Here is a 19710-nt window from a genome sequence, read left to right as displayed (position 1 = left end):
ACAAAATCCTGGAACTCCCTCCCTAACAGCGCTGTGGGTGTACCTACACCACAGGGGACAAATCCTGGAACTCCCTCCCTAACAGCGCTGTGGGTGTACCTACACCACAGGGACAAAATCCTGGAACTCCCTCCCTAACAGTGCTGTGGGTGTACCTACACCACAGGGACAAAATCCTGGAACTCCCTCCCTAACAGCGCTGTGGGTGTACCTACACCACAGGGACAAAATCCTGGAACTCCCTCCCTAACAGCGCTGTGGGTGTACCTACACCACAGGGGACAAATCCTGGAACTCCCTCCCTAACAGCGCTGTGGGTGTACCTACACCACAGGGACAAAATCCTGGAACTCCCTCCCTAACAGTGCTGTGGGTGTACCTACACCACAGGGACAAAATCCTGGAACTCACTCCTTAACAGCGCTGTGGGTGTACCTACACCACAGGGACAAAATCCTGGAACTCCCTCCCTAACAGCATTGTGGGAGTACCTACACCACAGGGACAAAATCCTGGAACTCCCTCCCTAACAGCGCTGTGGGTGTACCTACACCAGAGGGAACAAAATCCTGGAACTCCCTCCCTAACAGCACCGTGGGTGTACCTACACCACAGGGACAAAATCCTGGAACTCCCTGTCTAACAGCGCTGTGGGTGTACCTACACCACAGGGACAAAATCCTGGAACTCCCTCCATAACAGCGCTGTGGGTGTACCTATACCACAGGAACAAAATCCTGGAACTCCCTCCCTAACAGCACTGTGGGTGTACCTACACCACAGGGGACAAAATCCTGGAACTCCCTCCCTAACAGCGCTGTGGGTGTACCTACACCACACGGACTAAATCCTGGAACTCCCTCCCTAACAGCGCTGTGGGTGTACCTACACCACAGGGAACAAAATCCTGGAACTCCCTCCCTAACAGCGCCGTGGGTGTACCTACACCACTGGGGACAAATCCTGGAACTCCCTCCCTAACAGCGCTGTGGGTGTACCTACACCACAGGGACAAAATCCTGGAACTCCCTCTCTAACAGCGCTGTGGGTGTACCTACACCACAGGGACAAAATCCTGGAACTCCCTCCCTAACAGCACTGTGGGTGTAACTACACCACAGGGACAAAATCCTGGAACTCCCTCTCTAACAGCGCTGTGGGTGTACCTACACCACAGGGACTAAATCCTGGAACTCCCTCCCTAACAGCGCTGTGGGTGTACCTACACCACAGGGAACAAAATCCTGGAACTCCCTCCCTAACAGCGCCGTGGGTGTACCTACACCACTGGGGACAAATCCTGGAACTCCCTCCCTAACAGCGCTGTGGGTGTACCTACACCACAGGGACAAAATCCTGGAACTCCCTCTCTAACAGCGCTGTGGGTGTACCTACACCACAGGGACAAAATCCTGGAACTCCCTCCCTAACAGCACTGTGGGTGTAACTACACCACAGGGACAAAATCCTGGAACTCCCTCTCTAACAGCGCTGTGGGTGTACCTACACCACAGGGACTAAATCCTGGAACTCCCTCCCTAACAGCGCTGTGGGTGTACCTACACCACAGGGAACAAAATCCTGGAACTCCCTCCCTAACAGCGCTGTGGGTGTACCTACACCACAGGGACAAAATCCTGGAACTCCCTCCCTAACAACGCTGTGGGTGTACCTACACCACAGGGACAAAATCCTGGAACTCCCTCCCTAACAGCGCTGTGGGTGTACCTACACCACAGGGACTAAATCCTGGAACTCCCTCCCTAACAGCGCCGTGGGTGTACCTACACCACTGGGGACAAATCCTGGAACTCTCTCCCTAACAGTGCTGTGGGGGTACCTACACCACAGGGACTGCGGTGGTTCAGTAAGGCAGCTCACCCACCACCTTCTCAAGGGGCAATTAGCGATGGGTAATAAACGTTGGGCCCAGACAGCGACCTCCACATCCAGGGAATGAATCAATGAACAAAACAATTTCAATGCTGACAGGAATCATCTTTACCTGGTTCCTTTCTGACTGGTCGGTCTATCCGTTCCTTTAAGGATTGGTGTCCCACCACACAGCTGAAGATCTGGCCTCTCTCCCTGGTTTCTGTCGGGACAGAGAGCTGACTGACCACATGGAAAGTCCCCTCACTGTCCGTGGTCACTGGGAAGGTGGTCACTCCGTCTGTCACCTCACTGCCCTGCGATCTCCATGTCAGGTAGATGTCTCCTGGGTAGAAACCAGACACAAAACAGGCCAGGGTGCTGGTGGATTCATTGCCAGAGGCTTCCTGCTGCTCGATATCCATCACCTGGACCACAGGAACCTTCAGCTCAGCTGAAACTACAGGAAGGATTCAGGTTAAAACCCTCAGAGTGAGGAGAACATTTCAGCTCAGGGGACAGGGATTGGAGCACCTGGTGTAATAGATCAGCAATCAAATGTATCCCTCACCTCTCCCCACATCAATGGAAATTCCTGGGAAGAACAATTCTTCGTCTTACCCCATAAACCACCCATCAATGACCATCCCTGAAATTCCCTAACCCTCCCATCAAATACCATCCCTCTAATCCACCAACTCTCCCATCGAAGACCATCCCTCTAATCCCCTAAATCTCCTGTCGAAGATCATCCCTCTAATCCCCTAACTCTCCTGTCGAAGACCATCTCTCTAATCCCCAAACTCTCCCATCGAAGACCATCCCTCTAATCCACCAACTCTCCCATCGAAGATCATCCCTCTAATCCACCAACTCTCCCATCAAAGACCATCCCTCTAATCCCCTAAATCTCCTGTCGAAGATCATCCCTCTAATCCACCAACTCTCCCATCGAAGACCATCCCTCTAATCCCCTAAATCTCCTGTCGAAGACCATCTCTCTAATCCCCAAACTCTCCCATCGAAGACAATTCCTCTAATCCCCTCTCACATCGAAGACCATCACTCTAATCCCCTAACTCATCCATCGAAGACCATACCTCTAATTCCCTAACTCTCCCATTGAAGACCATCCCTCTTATCCACTAACTCTCCCATGAAGACCATCCCTCTAATCCCTTAACTCTCCCATCGAAGACCATCCCTTTAATCCCATAACTCAACCATTGAAGTCCATCCCTCTGATCTCCCAATTCTACTATGAAGGCCATCCCTCTAATCCCCCAACTCTCCAATCGAAGACCATCCCTCTAATCCCATAACTCAACCGTTGAAGACCCTCCCTCTAATCCCCTAACCCTCCCATCGTAGACAATCCCTCTAATCACCTAACTCTCTCATGGAAGACCATCCCTCTAATCCCATGAGTCAACCATTGAAGACCATCCCTCTAATCCCCTAACTCTCTCATCAATGACCATCCCTCTATTCCCCTAAATCTCCCATCGAAGTCCATCCCTGTAATCTCCCAACTCTACAATGATGACCACCCAGCTAATCCCCTAACTCTCCCATTGAAGTCCATCCCTCTAATCTCCCAACTTTACAATGATGACCATCCCTCTAATCCCCTAACGCTCCCAGCGAAGACCATCCCTCTAATCCCCTAACTATCCCATTCAAGACCATCCCTCTAATCCCCTAACTGTCCCATTGAAGACCATCCCTCTAATCCCATAACTGAACCATTGAATACCATCCCTCTAATCCCATTACTCAACCATTGAGGACCATCCCTCTAATCCCGGAACTCTCCCATTGAAGACCATCCCTCTAATCCCATAACTCAACCATTGAAGACTATCCCTCTAATCCCCTAACTCTCCCATTGAAGACCCTCCCTCTAATCCCCTAACACTCCCATTGAAGACCACCCCTCTAATCCCATAACTCAACCATTCAAGACCATCCCTCTAATTCCCTAACCCTGCCGTGAAGACCATCCCTCTAATCCCCTAACTCTCCCATTGAAGTCCATCCCTCTAATGTCCCAATTCTACCATGAAGACCATCCCACCCATCCCCTAACCCTATCTAGATGCCCTTCCCCTCCCCAGCAGCCCCTGTTACCATCAGCCCCACTCCCCCCCGGGGCTGAGCAGGGACTCTCCCATCGAAGACCATCCCCCTCATCCCCTAACCCTCCCATCAATGACCATCCCTCTAATCCCCACACTCTCCCATCAATGACCATCCCTCTAATGCCCAAACTCTCAAATCAATGACCATCCCTCTAATCCCCTAACTCTTCAATCGAAGACCCTCCCTCTAATCCCCTAACTCACCCATCGAAGACCAACCCTCTAATCCCCCAGCTCACCCAACGAAGACCATCCCCTTAATCCCCTTTCTCTCCCATCGAAGACCATCCTTCTAATCCCCCAACTCACCCATCCAAGACCATCCTTCTAATCCCCCAACTCACCCATCCAAGACCATCCCTCTAATCCCCCAACTCTCCCATCGAAGACCATCCCACTCATCCCCTAACCCTATCTAGATGCCCTTCCCCTCCCCAGCAGCCCCTGTTACCATCAGCCCCACTCCCCCCCAGGGCTGAGCAGGGACTCACTGTCTCGGACACTGACAGAGCGGCTGAGTGGGGTTGCCAATGCCTCGTGTGCGACCTGACAGGTATAACTGCTGCCTGAACTCCACTCCTCGGCTGTCACTCTTAAGATGCTTCTGCTGCTGGAGGTCCCGTCCAGATTCCCAACAGGGAGCGATGTCTGGGAATGATCCGACATGTCAGACTGAGCCCGGAACCACCGGAACCAGATTGTTGCCGGGTAGAACAGCGTAGCAACACAGCTCAACGTGGCCGTCTGATTGGTCAGGATCTCCCGGATTGATGGAGGAATTATCCGGATGGAGGGAGGGGTCGGAGGTCGAACTGAGAGGGAGACAAATCGATTTGTAAAGAGGAATCATCTCGATAGGACCGGACTAAACAGAAACATCAAATAGAGTCCTGGGGCAAGACAAGGTGTCAACATTTCACTCCATCTCTCTGTGTCCCTCTCCCTACTCAACAAGTGTGGTCTAATCCAGGGATACGGAGACCGGAACTGTGCACGGTACACCGAGTGTGGGTCTGACCGAGGGATACAGAGACCGGAACTGTGCACGGTGCTCCGAGTGTGGGTCTAACCGAGGGGGATACGGAGAGCGGAGCTGTGCACGGTGCTCCGAGTGTGGGTCTGTCCGAGGGATACGGAGAACGGAACTGTGCACGGTGCTCCAATTGTCGTCTAACCGAGGGGGATACGGAGACCGGAACTGTGCACGGTGCTCCGAGTGTGGTCTAACCCAGGAATACGGACATCGGAATTGTGCGCGGTGCTCCGAGTGTGGTCTAACCGAGGGGATATGGAGACCGGAACTGTGCACAATGCTCCGAGGGTGGTCTAACCGAGGGGGATACGGAGACTGGAACTGTGCACGGTGCTCCGAGTGTGGTCTAACCCAGGGGGATATGGAGACCGGAACTGTGCACGGTGCTCCGAGGGTGGTCTAACCGAAGGGGATACGGAGACTGGAACTGTGCACGGTGCTCCAATTGTAAACTAACCGAGGGATACGGAGACCGGAACTGTGCACGGTGCTCCGAGTGTGGGTCTAACCGAGGGGGATACGGAGACCGGAACTGTGCACGGTGCTCCGAGTGTGGTCTAACCGAGGGGGATACGGAGACCAGAACTGTGCACGGTGCTCCGAGTGTGGTCTAACCGAGGGGATACGGAGACCGGAACTGTGCACGGTGCTCCGAGTGTGGTCTAACCGACCCGATATAGAGACCGGAACTGTGCACGGTGCTCCGAGTGTGGTCTAACCGCGGGATACGGAGACCGAAACTGTGCACGGTGCTCCGAGTGTGGTCTAACCGAGGGGGAGACAGAGACCGGAACTGAGCACAGTGCTCTGAGTGTGGTCTAACCGAGGGATTCGGAGACCGGAACTGTTCACGGTGCTCCGAGTGTGGTCCAATCGAGGGATACGGAAACCAGAACTGTGCACGGTGCTCCGAGTGTGGTCTGATCGAGGGGGATACGGAGACCGGAACTGTGCACAGTGCTCCGAGTGTGGTCTGATCGAGGGGATACGGAGACCGGAACTGTGCACGGTGCTCCGAGTGTGGTCTAACCGAGGGGAGATACGGAGACCGGAACTGTGCACGGTGCTCCGAGTGTGGGTCTAACCGAGGGGGATACGGAGACCGGAACTGTGCACGGTGCTCCGAGTGTGGGTCTAACCGAGGGGGATACGGAGACCGGAACTGTGCACGGTGCTCCGAGTGTGGGTCTAACCGAGGGGGATACGGAGACCGGAACTGTGCACGGTGCTCCAACTGTAGTCTAACCGAGGGGGATATGGAGACCAGAACTGTGCAAGGTTGTCCGAGTGTGGTCTAACCGAGGTGGATACAGAGACCGGAACTATGCACGGTGCTCCGGTGTGGTCTAACTGAGGGTTAAGGAGACCGGAACTGTGCACGGTGCTCCAAGTGTGGTCAAACTGAGGGTTAAGGAGACCGGAACTGTGCACGGTGCTCCGAGTGCGGTCTAACCCAGGGATACGGAGACCGGAACTGTGCACGGTGCTCCGAGTGTGGTCTAACCCAGGGATACGGAGACCGGAACTGTGCACGGTGCTCCGAGTGTGGTCTAACCGAGGGGGATATGGAGACCGGAACTGTGCACGGTGCTCCGAGTGTGGTCTAACCCAGGGATACGGAGACCGGAATTGTGCACAGTGCTCCGAGTGTGGTCTAACCGAGGGGATATGGAGACCGGAACTGTGCACGGTACTCCGAGTGTGTTCTAACTGAGGGGGATACGGAGACCGGAACTGCGCACGGTGCTCCAATTCTGATCTAACCGAGGGATACGGAGACCGGAACTGTGCACGGTGCACCGAGTGTGGTCTAACAGAGGGGGATACGGAGACCGGAACTGTGCACGGTGCTCCGAGTGTGGTCTGATCGAGGGGGATACGGAGACCGGAACTGTGCACGGTGCTCCGAGTGTGGTCTAACCCAGGGGGATACGGAGACCGGAACTGTGCACGGTGCTCCGAGTGTGGTCTAACCGAGGGATACGGAGACCGGAACTATGCACGGTGCTCCGGTGTGGTCTAACTGAGGGTTAAGGAGACCGGAACTGTGCACGGTGCTCCAAGTGTGGTCAAACTGAGGGTTAAGGAGACCGGAACTGTGCACGGTGCTCCGAGTGCGGTCTAACCCAGGGATACGGAGACCGGAATTGTGCACAGTGCTCTGAGTGTGGTCTAACCGAGGGGATATGGAGACCGGAACTGTGCACAATGCTCCGAGGGTGGTCTAACCGAGGGGGATACGGAGACTGGAACTGTGCACGGTGCTCCGAGTGTGGTCTAACCGAGGGGATATGGAGACCGGAACTGTGCACAATGCTCCGAGGGTGGTCTAACCGAGGGGGATACGGAGACTGGAACTGTGCACGGTGCTCCGAGTGTGGTCTAACTGAGGGGGTTACGGAGACCGGAACTGTGCACGGTTCTCCAATTGTAAACTAACCGAGGGATACGGAGACCGGAACTGTGCACGGTGCTCCGAGTGTGGTCTAACCGAGGGGGATACGGAGACCAGAACTGTGCACGGTGCTCCGAGTGTGGTCTAACCGAGGGGATACGGAGACCGGAACTGTGCACGGTGCTCCGAGCGTGGGTCTAACCGAGGGGGGATACGGAGACCGGAACTGTGCACGGTGCTCCAAGTGTGGTCTAACCGACCCGATATAGAGACCGGAACTGTGCACGGTGCTCCGAGTGTGGTCTAACCGCGGGATACGGAGACCGAAACTGTGCACGGTGCTCCGAGTGTGGTCTAACCGAGGGGGAGACAGAGACCGGAACTGAGCACAGTGCTCTGAGTGTGGTCTAACCGAGGGATTCGGAGACCGGAACTGTTCACGGTGCTCCGAGTGTGGTCCAATCGAGGGGGATACGGAAACCAGAACTGTGCACGGTGCTCCGAGTGTGGTCTGATCGAGGGGGATACGGAGACCGGAACTGTGCACGGTGCTCCGAGTGTGGTCTAACCAAAGGGGATACGGAGACCGGAACTGTGCACGGTGCTCCGAGTGTGGTCTAACCGAGGGGGATACGGAGACCGGAACTGTGCACGGTGCTCCGAGTGTGGGTCTAACCGAGGGGGATACGGAGACCGGAACTGTGCACGGTGCTCCGAGTGTGGGTCTAACCGAGGGGGATACGGAGACCGGAACTGTGCACGGTGCTCCAACTGTAGTCTAACCGAGGGGGATATGGAGACCAGAACTGTGCAAGGTTGTCCGAGTGTGGTCTAACCGAGGTGGATACAGAGACCGGAACTATGCACGGTGCTCCGGTGTGGTCTAACTGAGGGTTAAGGAGACCGGAACTGTGCACGGTGCTCCAAGTGTGGTCAAACTGAGGGTTAAGGAGACCGGAACTGTGCACGGTGCTCCGAGTGTGGTCTAACCGAGGGGGATATGGAGACCGGAACTGTGCACGGTGCTCCGAGTGTGGTCTAACCCAGGGATACGGAGACCGGAATTGTGCACAGTGCTCCGAGTGTGGTCTAACCGAGGGGATATGGAGACCGGAACTGTGCACGGTACTCCGAGTGTGTTCTAACTGAGGGGGATACGGAGACCGGAACTGCGCACGGTGCTCCAATTCTGATCTAACCGAGGGATACGGAGACCGGAACTGTGCACGGTGCACCGAGTGTGGTCTAACAGAGGGGGATACGGAGACCGGAACTGTGCACGGTGCTCCGAGTGTGGTCTGATCGAGGGGGATACGGAGACCGGAACTGTGCACGGTGCTCCGAGTGTGGTCTAACCCAGGGGATACGGAGACCGGAACTATGCACGGTGCTCCGGTGTGGTCTAACTGAGGGTTAAGGAGACCGGAACTGTGCACGGTGCTCCAAGTGTGGTCAAACTGAGGGTTAAGGAGACCGGAACTGTGCACGGTGCTCCGAGTGCGGTCTAACCCAGGGATACGGAGACCGGAATTGTGCACAGTGCTCTGAGTGTGGTCTAACCGAGGGGATATGGAGACCGGAACTGTGCACGGTGCTCCAAGTGTGGTCTAACTGAGGGATACAGAGACCAGAACTGTGCACGTTGCTCCGAGTGTGGGTCTAACCGAGGTATACGGAGACCGGAACTGTGCATGGTGCTCCGAGTGTGGTCTAACCGAGGGGGATACGGAGACCGGAACTGTGCACGGTGCTCCGAGTATGGTCTAACCGAGGGGGATACGGAGACAGGAACTGTGCACGGGGCTCGGAGTGTGGTCTAACTGAGGGATACAGAGACCGGAACTGTGCACGGTGCTCCCAGTGTGGTCAAACCGACCCGATATAGAGACCAGAACTGTGCACAGTGTTCCGAGTGTGGTCTAACCGAGGGGGATACGGAGACAGGAACTGTGCACGGTGCTCCGACTGTGGTCTAACCGAGGGGGATACAAAGACCGGAACTGTGCACGGTGCTCCGAGTGTGGTCTAACCGAGGGAGTTGGAGACCGGAACTGTTCACGGTGCTCCGAGTATGGTCTAATCGAGGGGGATACGGAGACCGGAACTGTGCACGGTGCTCCGACTGTCGTCTAACCGAGGGGGATACGGAGACCGGAACTGTGCACGGTGCTCTGAGTGTGGTCTAACCCAGGGGATACGGAGACCGGAACTGAGCACGGGGCTCCGAGTGTGGTCTAACCCAGGGGATACGGAGACCGGAACTGTGCACAGTGCTCCGAGTGTGGTCTTAACCAGAGATACGGAGACCGGAAATGTGCACAGTGCTCCGAGTTTGGCCTAACCAAGAATACGAAGACCGGAACTGTGCACAGTGCTCTGAGTGTGGGTCTAACCGAGGGAGTCGGAGACCGGAACTGTGCACAGTGCTCCAACTGTCGTCTAACCGAGGGGGATACGGAGACCGGAACTGTGCACGGTGCTCTGAGTGTGGTCTAACCGAGGGGGGATACGGAGACCGGAACTGTGCACGGTGCTCCGGGTGTGGTCTGATCGAGGGGGATACGGAGACCGGAACTGTGCATGGTGCTCCGAGTGCGGTCTAACCCAGGGATGTGGAGACCAGAATTGTGCACAGTGCTCCGAGTGTGGTCTAACCGAGGGGATATGGAGACCGGAACTGTGCACGGTGCTCCAAGTGTGGTCTAACTGAGGGTTAAGGAGACCGGAACTGTGCACGGTGCTCCGAGTGTGGTCTAACCGAGGGGGATACGGAGACCGGAACTGTGCACGGTGCTCCGAGTGTGGTCTAACCGAGGGGGATACGGAGACCGGAACTGTGCACGGTTCTCCGAGTGTGGTCCAACCGAGGGGATACGGAGACCGGAACTGTGCACGGTGCTCCGAGTGTGGTCTGACCGAGGGATAAGGAGACCGGAACGGTGCACGGTGCTCCGAGTGTGGTCTAACCGAGGGATACGAAGACCAGAACTGAGCACGGGACTCCGAGTGCGGTCTAACCCAGGGGATACGGAGACAGGAACTGTGCACGGTGCTCCGAGTGTGGTCTAACCGAGGTGGATACGGAGACCGGAACTGTGCACGGTGCTCCGAGTGTGGTCTAAACGAGGGAGTTGGAGACCGGAACTGTTCACGGTGCTCCGAGTATGGTCTAATCGAGGGGGATACGGAGACCGGAACTGTGCACGGTGCTCCGACTGCGGTCTAACCGAGGGGGATACGGAGACCGGAACTGTGCACGGTGCTCTGAGTGTGGTCTAACCCAGGGGATACGGAGACCGGAACTGAGCACGGGGCTCCGAGTGTGGTCTAACCCAGGGGATACGGAGACCGGAACTGTTCACGGTGCTCCGAGTATGGTCTAATCGAGGGGGATACGGAGACCGGAACTGTGCACGGTGCTCCAACTGTAGTCTAACCGAGGGGGATATGGAGACCAGAACTGTGCACGGTGCTCTGAGTGTGGTCTAACCGAGGGGGATACGGAGACCGGAACTGAGCACGGGGCTCCGAGTGTGGTCTAACCCAGGGGATACGGAGACCGGAACTGTGCACAGTGCTCCGAGTGTGGTCTTAACCAGAGATACGGAGACCGGAAATGTGCACAGTGCTCTGAGTGTGGGTCTAACCGAGGGAGTCGGAGACCGGAACTGTGCACAGTGCTCCAACTGTCGTCTAACCGAGGGGGATACGGAGACCGGAACTGTGCATGGTGCTCCGAGTGCGGTCTAACCCAGGGATGTGGAGACCGGAATTGTGCACAGTGCTCCGAGTGTGGTCTAACCGAGGGGATATGGAGACCGGAACTGTGCACAATGCTCCGAGTGTGTTCTAACTGAGGGGGATACTGAGAACGGAACTGTGCACGGTGCTCCGAGTGTGGTCTAACCGAGGGATATGGAGACCGGAACTGTGCACGGTGCTCCAAGTGTGGTCTAACTGAGGGATACAGAGACCAGAACTGTGCACGTTGCTCCGAGTGTGGGTCTAACCAAGGTATACGGAGACCGGAACTGTGCATGGTGCTCCGAGTCTCCGAGTGTGGTCTAACCGAGGGGATATGGAGACCGGAACTGTGCACAATGCTCCGAGTGTGTTCTAACTGAGGGGGATACTGAGAACGGAACTGTGCACGGTGCTCCGAGTGTGGTCTAACCGAGGGATATGGAGACCGGAACTGTGCACGGTGCACCGGGTGTGCTCTAACCGAGGGGGATATGGAGACCAGAACTGTGCACGGTGCTCCAAGTGTGGTCTAACTGAGGGATACAGAGACCAGAACTGTGCACGTTGCTCCGAGTGTGGGTCTAACCAAGGTATACGGAGACCGGAACTGTGCATGGTGCTCCGAGTGTGGTCTAACCGAGGGGGATACGGAGACCGGAACTGTGCACGGTGCTCCGAGTGTGGTCTAACCAAGGGGATACGGAGACCGGAACTGTGCACGGTGCTCGGAGTGTGGTCTAACCGAGGGGGATACGGAGACCGGAACTGTGCACGGTGCTCCGAGTGTGGTCTAACTGAGGGATACAGAGACCGGAACTGTGCACGGTGCTCCGAGTGTGGTCAAACCGACCCGATACAGAGACCAGAACTGTGCACAGTGTTCCGAGTGTGGTCTAACCGAGGGGGATACGGAGACAGGAACTGTGCACAGTGCTCCGACTGTGGTCTAGCCGAGGGGGATACAAAGACCGGAACTGTGCACGGTGCTCTGAGTGTGGTCTAACCAAGGGATTTGGAGACCGGAAATGTGCACGGTGCTCCAAGTGTGGTCTAACCGAGGGAATCGGAGACCAGAACTGTTCACGGTGCTCCGAGTATGGTCTAATCGAGGAGGATACGGAGACCGGAACTGTGCACAGTGCTCCGACTGTCGTCTAACCGAGGGGGATACGGAGACCGGAACTGTGCATGGTGCTCTGAGTGTGGTCTAACCGAGGGAGTCGGAGACCGGAACTGTTCACGGTGCTCCGAGTGTGGTCTAACTGAGGGTTAAGGAGACCGGAACTGTGCACGGTGCTCCAAGTGTGGTCTAACTGAGGGTTAAGGAGACCGGAACTGTGCACGGTGCTCCGAGTGTGGTCTAACCGAGGGGGATACGAAGACTGGAACTGTGCACGGTTCTCCGAGTGTGGTCCAACCGAGGGGATATGGAGACCGGAACTGTGCACGGTGCTCCGAGTGTGGTCTAACCGAGGGGATACGGAGACCGGAACTGTGCACGGTGCTCCGAGTGTGGTCTAACCGAGGGGGATACGGAGACCGGAACTGTGCACGGTGCTCCGAGTGTGGTCTAACCGAGGGATACGAAGACCAGAACTGAGCACGGGACTCCGAGTGCGGTCTAACCCAGGGGATACGGAGACCGGAACTGTGCACGGTGCTCCGAGTGTGGTCTAACCGAGGTGGATACGGAGACCGGAACTGTGCACGGTGCTCCGAGTGTGGTCTAACCGAGGGGGATACGGAGACCGGAACTGTGCACGGTGCTCCGAGTGTGGTCTTAACCAGAGATACGGAGACCGGAACTGTGCACGGTGCTCCGAGTGTGGTCTAACCGAGGGGATACGGAGACCGGAACTGTGCACGGTGCTCCGAGTGTGGTCTAACCGAGGGAAAAGGAGACCGGAAATGTGCACGGTGCTCCGGGTGTGGCCTAACCGAGGAATATGAAGACCGGAACTGTGCACGGTGCTCTGAGTGTGGTCTAACCGAGGGGTCGGAGACCGGAACTGTTCACAGTGCTCCGACTGTCGTCTAACCGAGGGGGATACGGAGACCGGAACTGTGCATGGTGCTCCGAGTGCAGTCTAACCCAGGGATGCGGAGACCGGAACTGTGCATGGTGCTCCGAGTGTGGTCTAACCGAGGTGGATACAGAGACCGGAACTATGCACGGTGCTCCGGTGTGGTCTAACTGAGGGTTAAGGAGACCGGAACTGTGCATGGTGCTCCGAGTGTGGTCTAACCGAGGGGGATACGAAGACCGGAAATGTGCACGGTGCTCCGAGCGTGGTCCAACCGAGGGGATACGGAGACCGGAACTGTGCACGGTGCTCCGAGTGTGGTCTAACCGAGGGGGATACGGAGACCGGAACTGTGCACGGTGCTCCGAGTGTGGTCTAACCGCGTGGGATAGGGGGTCTGGAACTGTGCAGTTAGATGGGAACAACAGCAACTGGAAGTTCCTCTCCCATCCCCTCACCATCCTGACTTAGAAATATATCAGTCGTTCCATAACTGTCGCTGGGTCAAAATCCTGGAACTCCCTCCCTAACAGCGCCGAGGGGTGTACCTACACCACAGGGACAAAATCCTGGAACTCCCTCCCTTACAGCGCTGTGGGTGTACCTACACCACAGGGACAAAATCCTGGAACTCCCTGTCTAACAGCGCTGTGGGTGTACCTACACCACAGGGACAAAATCCTGGAACTCCCTCCCTAACAGCACCGTGGGTGTACCTACACCACAGGGACAAAATCCTGGAACTGTCTCCCTAACAGCGCCGTAGGTGTACCTACAACACAGGGACAAAATCCTGGAACTCCCTCCCTAACAGCACTGTGGGTGTACCTACACCACAGGGGACAAAATCCTGGAACTCCCTCCCTAACAGCACTGTGGGTGTACCTACACCACAGGGGACAAAATCCTGGAACTCCCTCCCTAACAGCGCTGTGGGTGTACCTACACCACAGGGACAAAATCCTGGAACTCCCTCACTAACAGCACTGTGGGTGTACCTACACCACAGGGACAAAATCCTGGAACTCCCTCACTAACAGCGCTGTGGGTGTACCTACACCACAGGGACAAAATCCTGGAACTCCCTCCCTAACAGCGCTGTGGGTGTACCTACACCCAACAGGGGACAAAATCCTGGAACTCCCTCCCTAACAGCGCTGTGGGTGTACCTACACCACACGGACAAAATCCTGGAACTCACTCCCTAACAGCGCTGTGGGTGTACCTACACCACAGGTACAAAATCCTGGAACTCACTCCCTAACAGCGCTGTGGGTGTACCTACACCACACGGGACAAAATCCTGGAACTCCCTCCCTAACAGCACTGTGGGTGTACCTACACCACAGGGACAAAATCCTGGAACTCCCTCCCTGACAGCGCCGTGGGTGCACCTACACCACAGGGACAAAATCCTGGAACTCCCTCCCTAACAGCGCTGTGGGTGTACCTACACCACAGGGGACAAAATCCTGGAACTCCCTCCCTAACAGCGCTGTGGGTGTACCTACACCACAGGGACAAAATCCTGGAACTCCCTCCCTAACAGCGCCGTGGGTGTACCTACACCACAGGGGACAAAATCCTGGAACTCCCTCCCTAACAGCGCTGTGGGTGTACCTACACCACAGGGACAAAATCCTGGAACTCCCTCCCTAACAGCGCTGTGGGTGTACCTACACCACAGGGACAAAATCCTGGAACTCCATCCCTAACAGCGCTGTGGGTGTACCTACACCACAGGGACAAAATCCTGGAACTCCCTCACTAACAGCGCTGTGGGTGTACCTGCACCACCGGGACCGCGGTGGTTCAGGAAGGCAACTCACCCATCACCTTCTCAAGGGGCAATTAGCGATGGGTAATAAACGTTGGGCCCAAACAGCGACCCCCACATCCAGGGAATGAATCAATGAACAAAACAATTTCAATGCTGACAGGAATCATCTTTACCTGGTTCCTTTCTGACTGGTCGGTCTATCCGTTCCTTTAAGGATTGGTGTCCCACCACACAGCTGAAGATCTGGCCTCTCTCCCTGGTTTCTGTCGGGACAGAGAGCTGACTGACCACATGGAAAGTCCCCTCACTGTCCATGGTCACTGGGAAGGTGGTCACTCCGTCTGTCACCTCACTGCCCTGCGATCTCCATGTCAGGTAGATGTCTCCTGGGTAGAAACCAGACACAAAACAGGCCAGGGTGCTGGTGGATCCATTGCCAGAGGCTTCCTGCTGCTCGATATCCATCACCTGGACCACAGGAACCTTCATGTCAGCTGAAACTACAGGAAGGATTCAGTTTAAAACCCTCAGAGTGAGGAGAACATTTCAGCTCAGGGGACAGGGATTGGAGCACCTGGTGTAATAGATCATCAATCGAATGTATCCCTCAGCTCTCCCCACATCAATGGAAATTCATGGGTAGATCAATCATCACTCTAATCCCCTAACCCTTCCATCAATGACCATCCCTCTAATCCCCTAACTCTCCCATCGAAGACCATCCCTCTAATCCCCTCACTCTCCCATCAATGACCATCCCTCTAATCCCCTCACTCTCCCATCGAAGACCATCCCTCTAATCCCCTCACTCTCCCATCAATGACCATCCCTCTAATCCCCTAACTCTCCCATCAATGATCATCCCTCTAATACCCTAACTCTCCCATCAATGATCATCCCTCTAATACCCTAACTCTCCCATCGAAGACCATCCATCTAATCCCCTAATCCTCCCATCAATGACCATCCATCTAATCCCCTAACACTCCCATCAAAGACCATCCCTCTTACCCCCTAACTGTCCCATCGAAGACCCTCCCTCTAATCCCCTCACTCTCCCATCAAAGACAATCGCTCTGATCCCCTAAATCTCACATCGAAGACCATCCCTCTAATCCCCAACTCCCCCATCGAAGACCATCCCTCTAATCCCCTCACTCTCCCATCGAATACCATCCCTCTAATCCCCTAACTCTCCCATCGAAGACCATCACTCTAATCCCCTAACTCTCCCATCAAAGACCATCCCTCTAATCCCTTAACTCTCCCATCGAAGACCATCCCTCTGAACCCCTAACTCTCCCATCGAAGACCATCCCTCTAATCCCTTAACTCTCCCATCAAAGACCATCCCTCTAAACCCCTAACTCTCCCATCGAAGACCATCCCTCTAATCCCCTAACTCCCCCATCGAAGACCATCCCTCTAATCCCCTCACTCTCCCATTGAAGACCATCTCTCTAATCTCTTTACTCTCCCATCGAAGACCATCCCTCTAATCCCCTAACTCTCCCCTCGAAGACCATCCCTCTAATCCCCTAACTCTCCCATCGAAGACCCTCACTCTAATCCCCTAACTCTCCCATCAAACTCATCCCTCTAATCCCCAACCCTCCCCTCGAAGACCATCCCTCTAATCCCCTAACTCTCCCATCGAAGACCCTCACTCTAATCCCCTAACTCTCCCATCGAAGACCCTCACTCTAATCCCCTAACTCTCCCATCAAACTCATCCCTCTAATCCCCAACCCTCCCCTCGAAGACCATCCCTCTAATCCCCTAACTCCCACATCGAAGACCATCCCTCTAATCTCTTCACTCTCCCATCGAAGACCATCCCTCTAATCCCCAACTCTCCCATCGAAGACCCTCACTCTAATCCCCTAACTCTCCCATCAAACCCATCCCTCTAATCCCCAACCCTCCCATCGATGACCATCCCTCTAATCCCTCTGTCCCTGACCACCCTCCCCTCCCGGTTTCGAGCACCTCGATCGAATCTCCACTCAGCCGCCTCTTCTTCGGTGGGGAGAGCAGTTCCAGCTTCTCCGATCGGTCCACACGACTGTGGCCCCTCGTCCCTGGAATATCGGGAATCTTTTCTGAACTCTCTCTCTCTCTCTCCAACGTTCACATCCTTGTGCGGAGCCCAGAACTGGACACGATTCTCCATCTGAACCTGGACTAGTGTCTTCTCCACGTTCAACATAACCGCCCGCCTCTTGTACTCTCTCCCCCTGTTAATAACCCCCAGGACGCTGTCCGCTTCAATAGTTGCTCTCTCCACCTGTCCTGCCACCTTCATGGACATATTCACATTTACACCCAGGTCTCTCTGCTCCTGCACCCTCTTTACAGTTACACCATGTGTATAATACTCTCTCTCTCTGTCCTTCCTATCAAGATGAATCACCTCACGTTTCTCCGCAACTCCCACCTGTCTGCCCACTGCACCGACATCTCTCTGTCCTTTCGAGGTCCCTCACTACCCTCACAGTTCACAACGCTTCCCAGTTTTGTGTCACATTCAGATTTTGAAATTGGGCCCCGTGCACCAAGGTTGAGGTTATCAGTATGTATCAGGAAAGGCAAAGGGGTCCCCAACACAGAGCCCTGCGGAACTCCCCTAAAAACTTTCCTCCAGACAGAGAGAAGCCCATTATCCACTGCTCCCTCTTTCCTTTCACTCAGCCACAGTCTAATCAATATTATTCCCATCACTTTTATTCCAGTGGAAATCATTTACTCTGTAACTAACCCCGTGCTGTACCTGTCCTGGGAGTGTTTGATGGGGGACAGTGTAGAGGGAGATTTACTCTGTATCTAACCCGTGCTGTACCTGTCCTGGGAGTGTTTGATGGGGACAGTGTAGAGGGAGCTTTACTCTGTATCTAACCCCGTGCTGTATCTGTCCTGGGAGTGTTTGATGGGGACAGTGTAGAGGGAGATTTACTCTGTATCTAACCCCGTGCTGTATCTGTCCTGGGAGTGTTTGATGGGGACAGTGTAGAGGGAGATTTACTCTGTATCTAACCCCGTGCTGTAACTGTCCTGGGAGTGTTTGATGGGGACAGTGTAGAGGGAGATTTACTCTGTATCTAACCCTGTGCTGTACCTGTCCTGGGAGTGTTTGATGGGGACAGTGTAGAGGGAGATTTACTCTGTATCTAACCCTGTGCTGTACCTGTCCTGGGAGTGTTTGATGGGGACAGTGTAGAGGGAGATTTACTCTGTATCTAACCCTGTGCTGTACCTGTCCTGGGAGTGTTTGATGGGGACAGTGTAGAGGGAGATTTACTCTGTATCTAACCCTGTGCTGTACCTGTCCTGGGAGTGTTTGATGGGGACAGTGTAGAGGGAGATTTACTCTGTATCTAACCCCGTGCTGTACCTGTCCTGGGAGGGTTTGATGGGGACGGTGTAGAGGGATCTTTACTCTGTATCTAACCCCGTGCTGTACCTGTCCTGGGAGTGTTTGATGGGGACAGTGTAGAGGGAGATTTACTCTGTATCTAACCCCGTGCTGTACCTGTCCTGGGAGTGTTTGATGGGGACGGTGTAGAGGGAGATTTACTCTGTATCTAACCCCGTGCTGTACCTGTCCTGGGAGTGTTTGATGGTGACGGTGTAGAGGGAGATTTACTCTGTATCTAACCCCGTGCTGTACCTGTCCTGGGAGTGTTTGATGGGGACAGTGTAGAGGGAGATTTACTGTGTATATAAAGGGGGGTCTGTATCTTACCGTCCTGTTTGCTGAGACTCTGTGTCCGTGGTGTTGAGGAGGAGAGGTGTTGAACGAGACAGGTGAATGTGGATCCGGAATCCCATTCCCGGACTGGAACCTTTAAGAAGCTGCTGGAAGTGTAGGTCCCATTCCCGTGGAGTGTGGCTGGTCCAGACTGGGAGGGAAGGGCTGTCTCCTGGTCATTGACTTTCCAGGTGAAGTGGACATCCCTGGGCTGGAATCCCATGGCCTCACACCTTAATGTGGCCGTTCCCCTGGTGTCCATCTCAGCGTAGGTTGGGGGGAGGATGTAGAGGGTGGGGGCTGTGGGGTATCGAGCTGGGGGTGGAGCAGAGACAGGACAGGGTGAAGATATTAGAGAGCAGAGACTCCAGGCCCCGTTCAGAGACCCCCCCCCTCCTCGATAACCATGTCCAATCCGCCCACTACCCCATTCACCACCCACACGCAGCACAGCAAACCCCACAACCCCCAAAGACCCACAACACCCCACCGCACACCACACCCCCATACCCTCCCAAACCCCCCACACCCCCCACTACCCCCCACACCCCCCCAACACCCCCCACACCCCCCACAACCCCCCACACACACCACACCCACCCAAACCCCCCACACACACCACACCCCCCACACCCCCACACACACCCAAACCCCCCACACCCCCCACACCCCCCAAACCCCCCACACACACCACACCCCCCCACAACCCCCCACAACCCGCCACACCCCCCCACCCCCCCACACCCCCCCCACACACCACACCCCCCCACACCCCCCACACCCCCAGACACACCACACCCTCCCAAACCCCCCAAACCCCCCACTACCCCCCCACACCCCCAGACACACCACACCCTCCCAAACCCCCCACACCCCCCACACCCCCCACACCCCCCACACACACCCAAACCCCCCACACCCCCCACACCCCCCACACCCCCCACACACACCACACCCTCCCAAACCCCCCACA

General features: G+C 55.5%; 1 protein-coding gene across 1 annotated transcript in view; it reads right to left on the bottom strand.

Annotated features, from left to right (window-relative positions):
* Nucleotides 1–19710, bottom strand: part of LOC121270111 (titin-like) — a 59664-nt gene that overhangs the window by 28459 nt on the left and 11495 nt on the right. The window contains exons 3-5 of the mRNA XM_041175425.1: nucleotides 18732–19052; nucleotides 15163–15489; nucleotides 4505–4825 (exon numbers count right to left, since the gene is read on the bottom strand). Of these exons, the coding sequence (XP_041031359.1) occupies nucleotides 4505–4825; nucleotides 15163–15489; nucleotides 18732–19052 (969 nt within the window). The remainder of the gene's footprint in view (nucleotides 1–4504; nucleotides 4826–15162; nucleotides 15490–18731; nucleotides 19053–19710) is intronic.

The sequence above is a fragment of the Carcharodon carcharias genome, chromosome 27, assembly GCF_017639515.1.
Source record: "Carcharodon carcharias isolate sCarCar2 chromosome 27, sCarCar2.pri, whole genome shotgun sequence".
Classification (NCBI taxonomy): Eukaryota; Metazoa; Chordata; class Chondrichthyes; order Lamniformes; family Lamnidae; genus Carcharodon; species Carcharodon carcharias.
The sequence above is the reverse complement of the archived record's forward strand: the minus strand, read 5'-3'. Positions and strand labels throughout refer to the sequence as shown.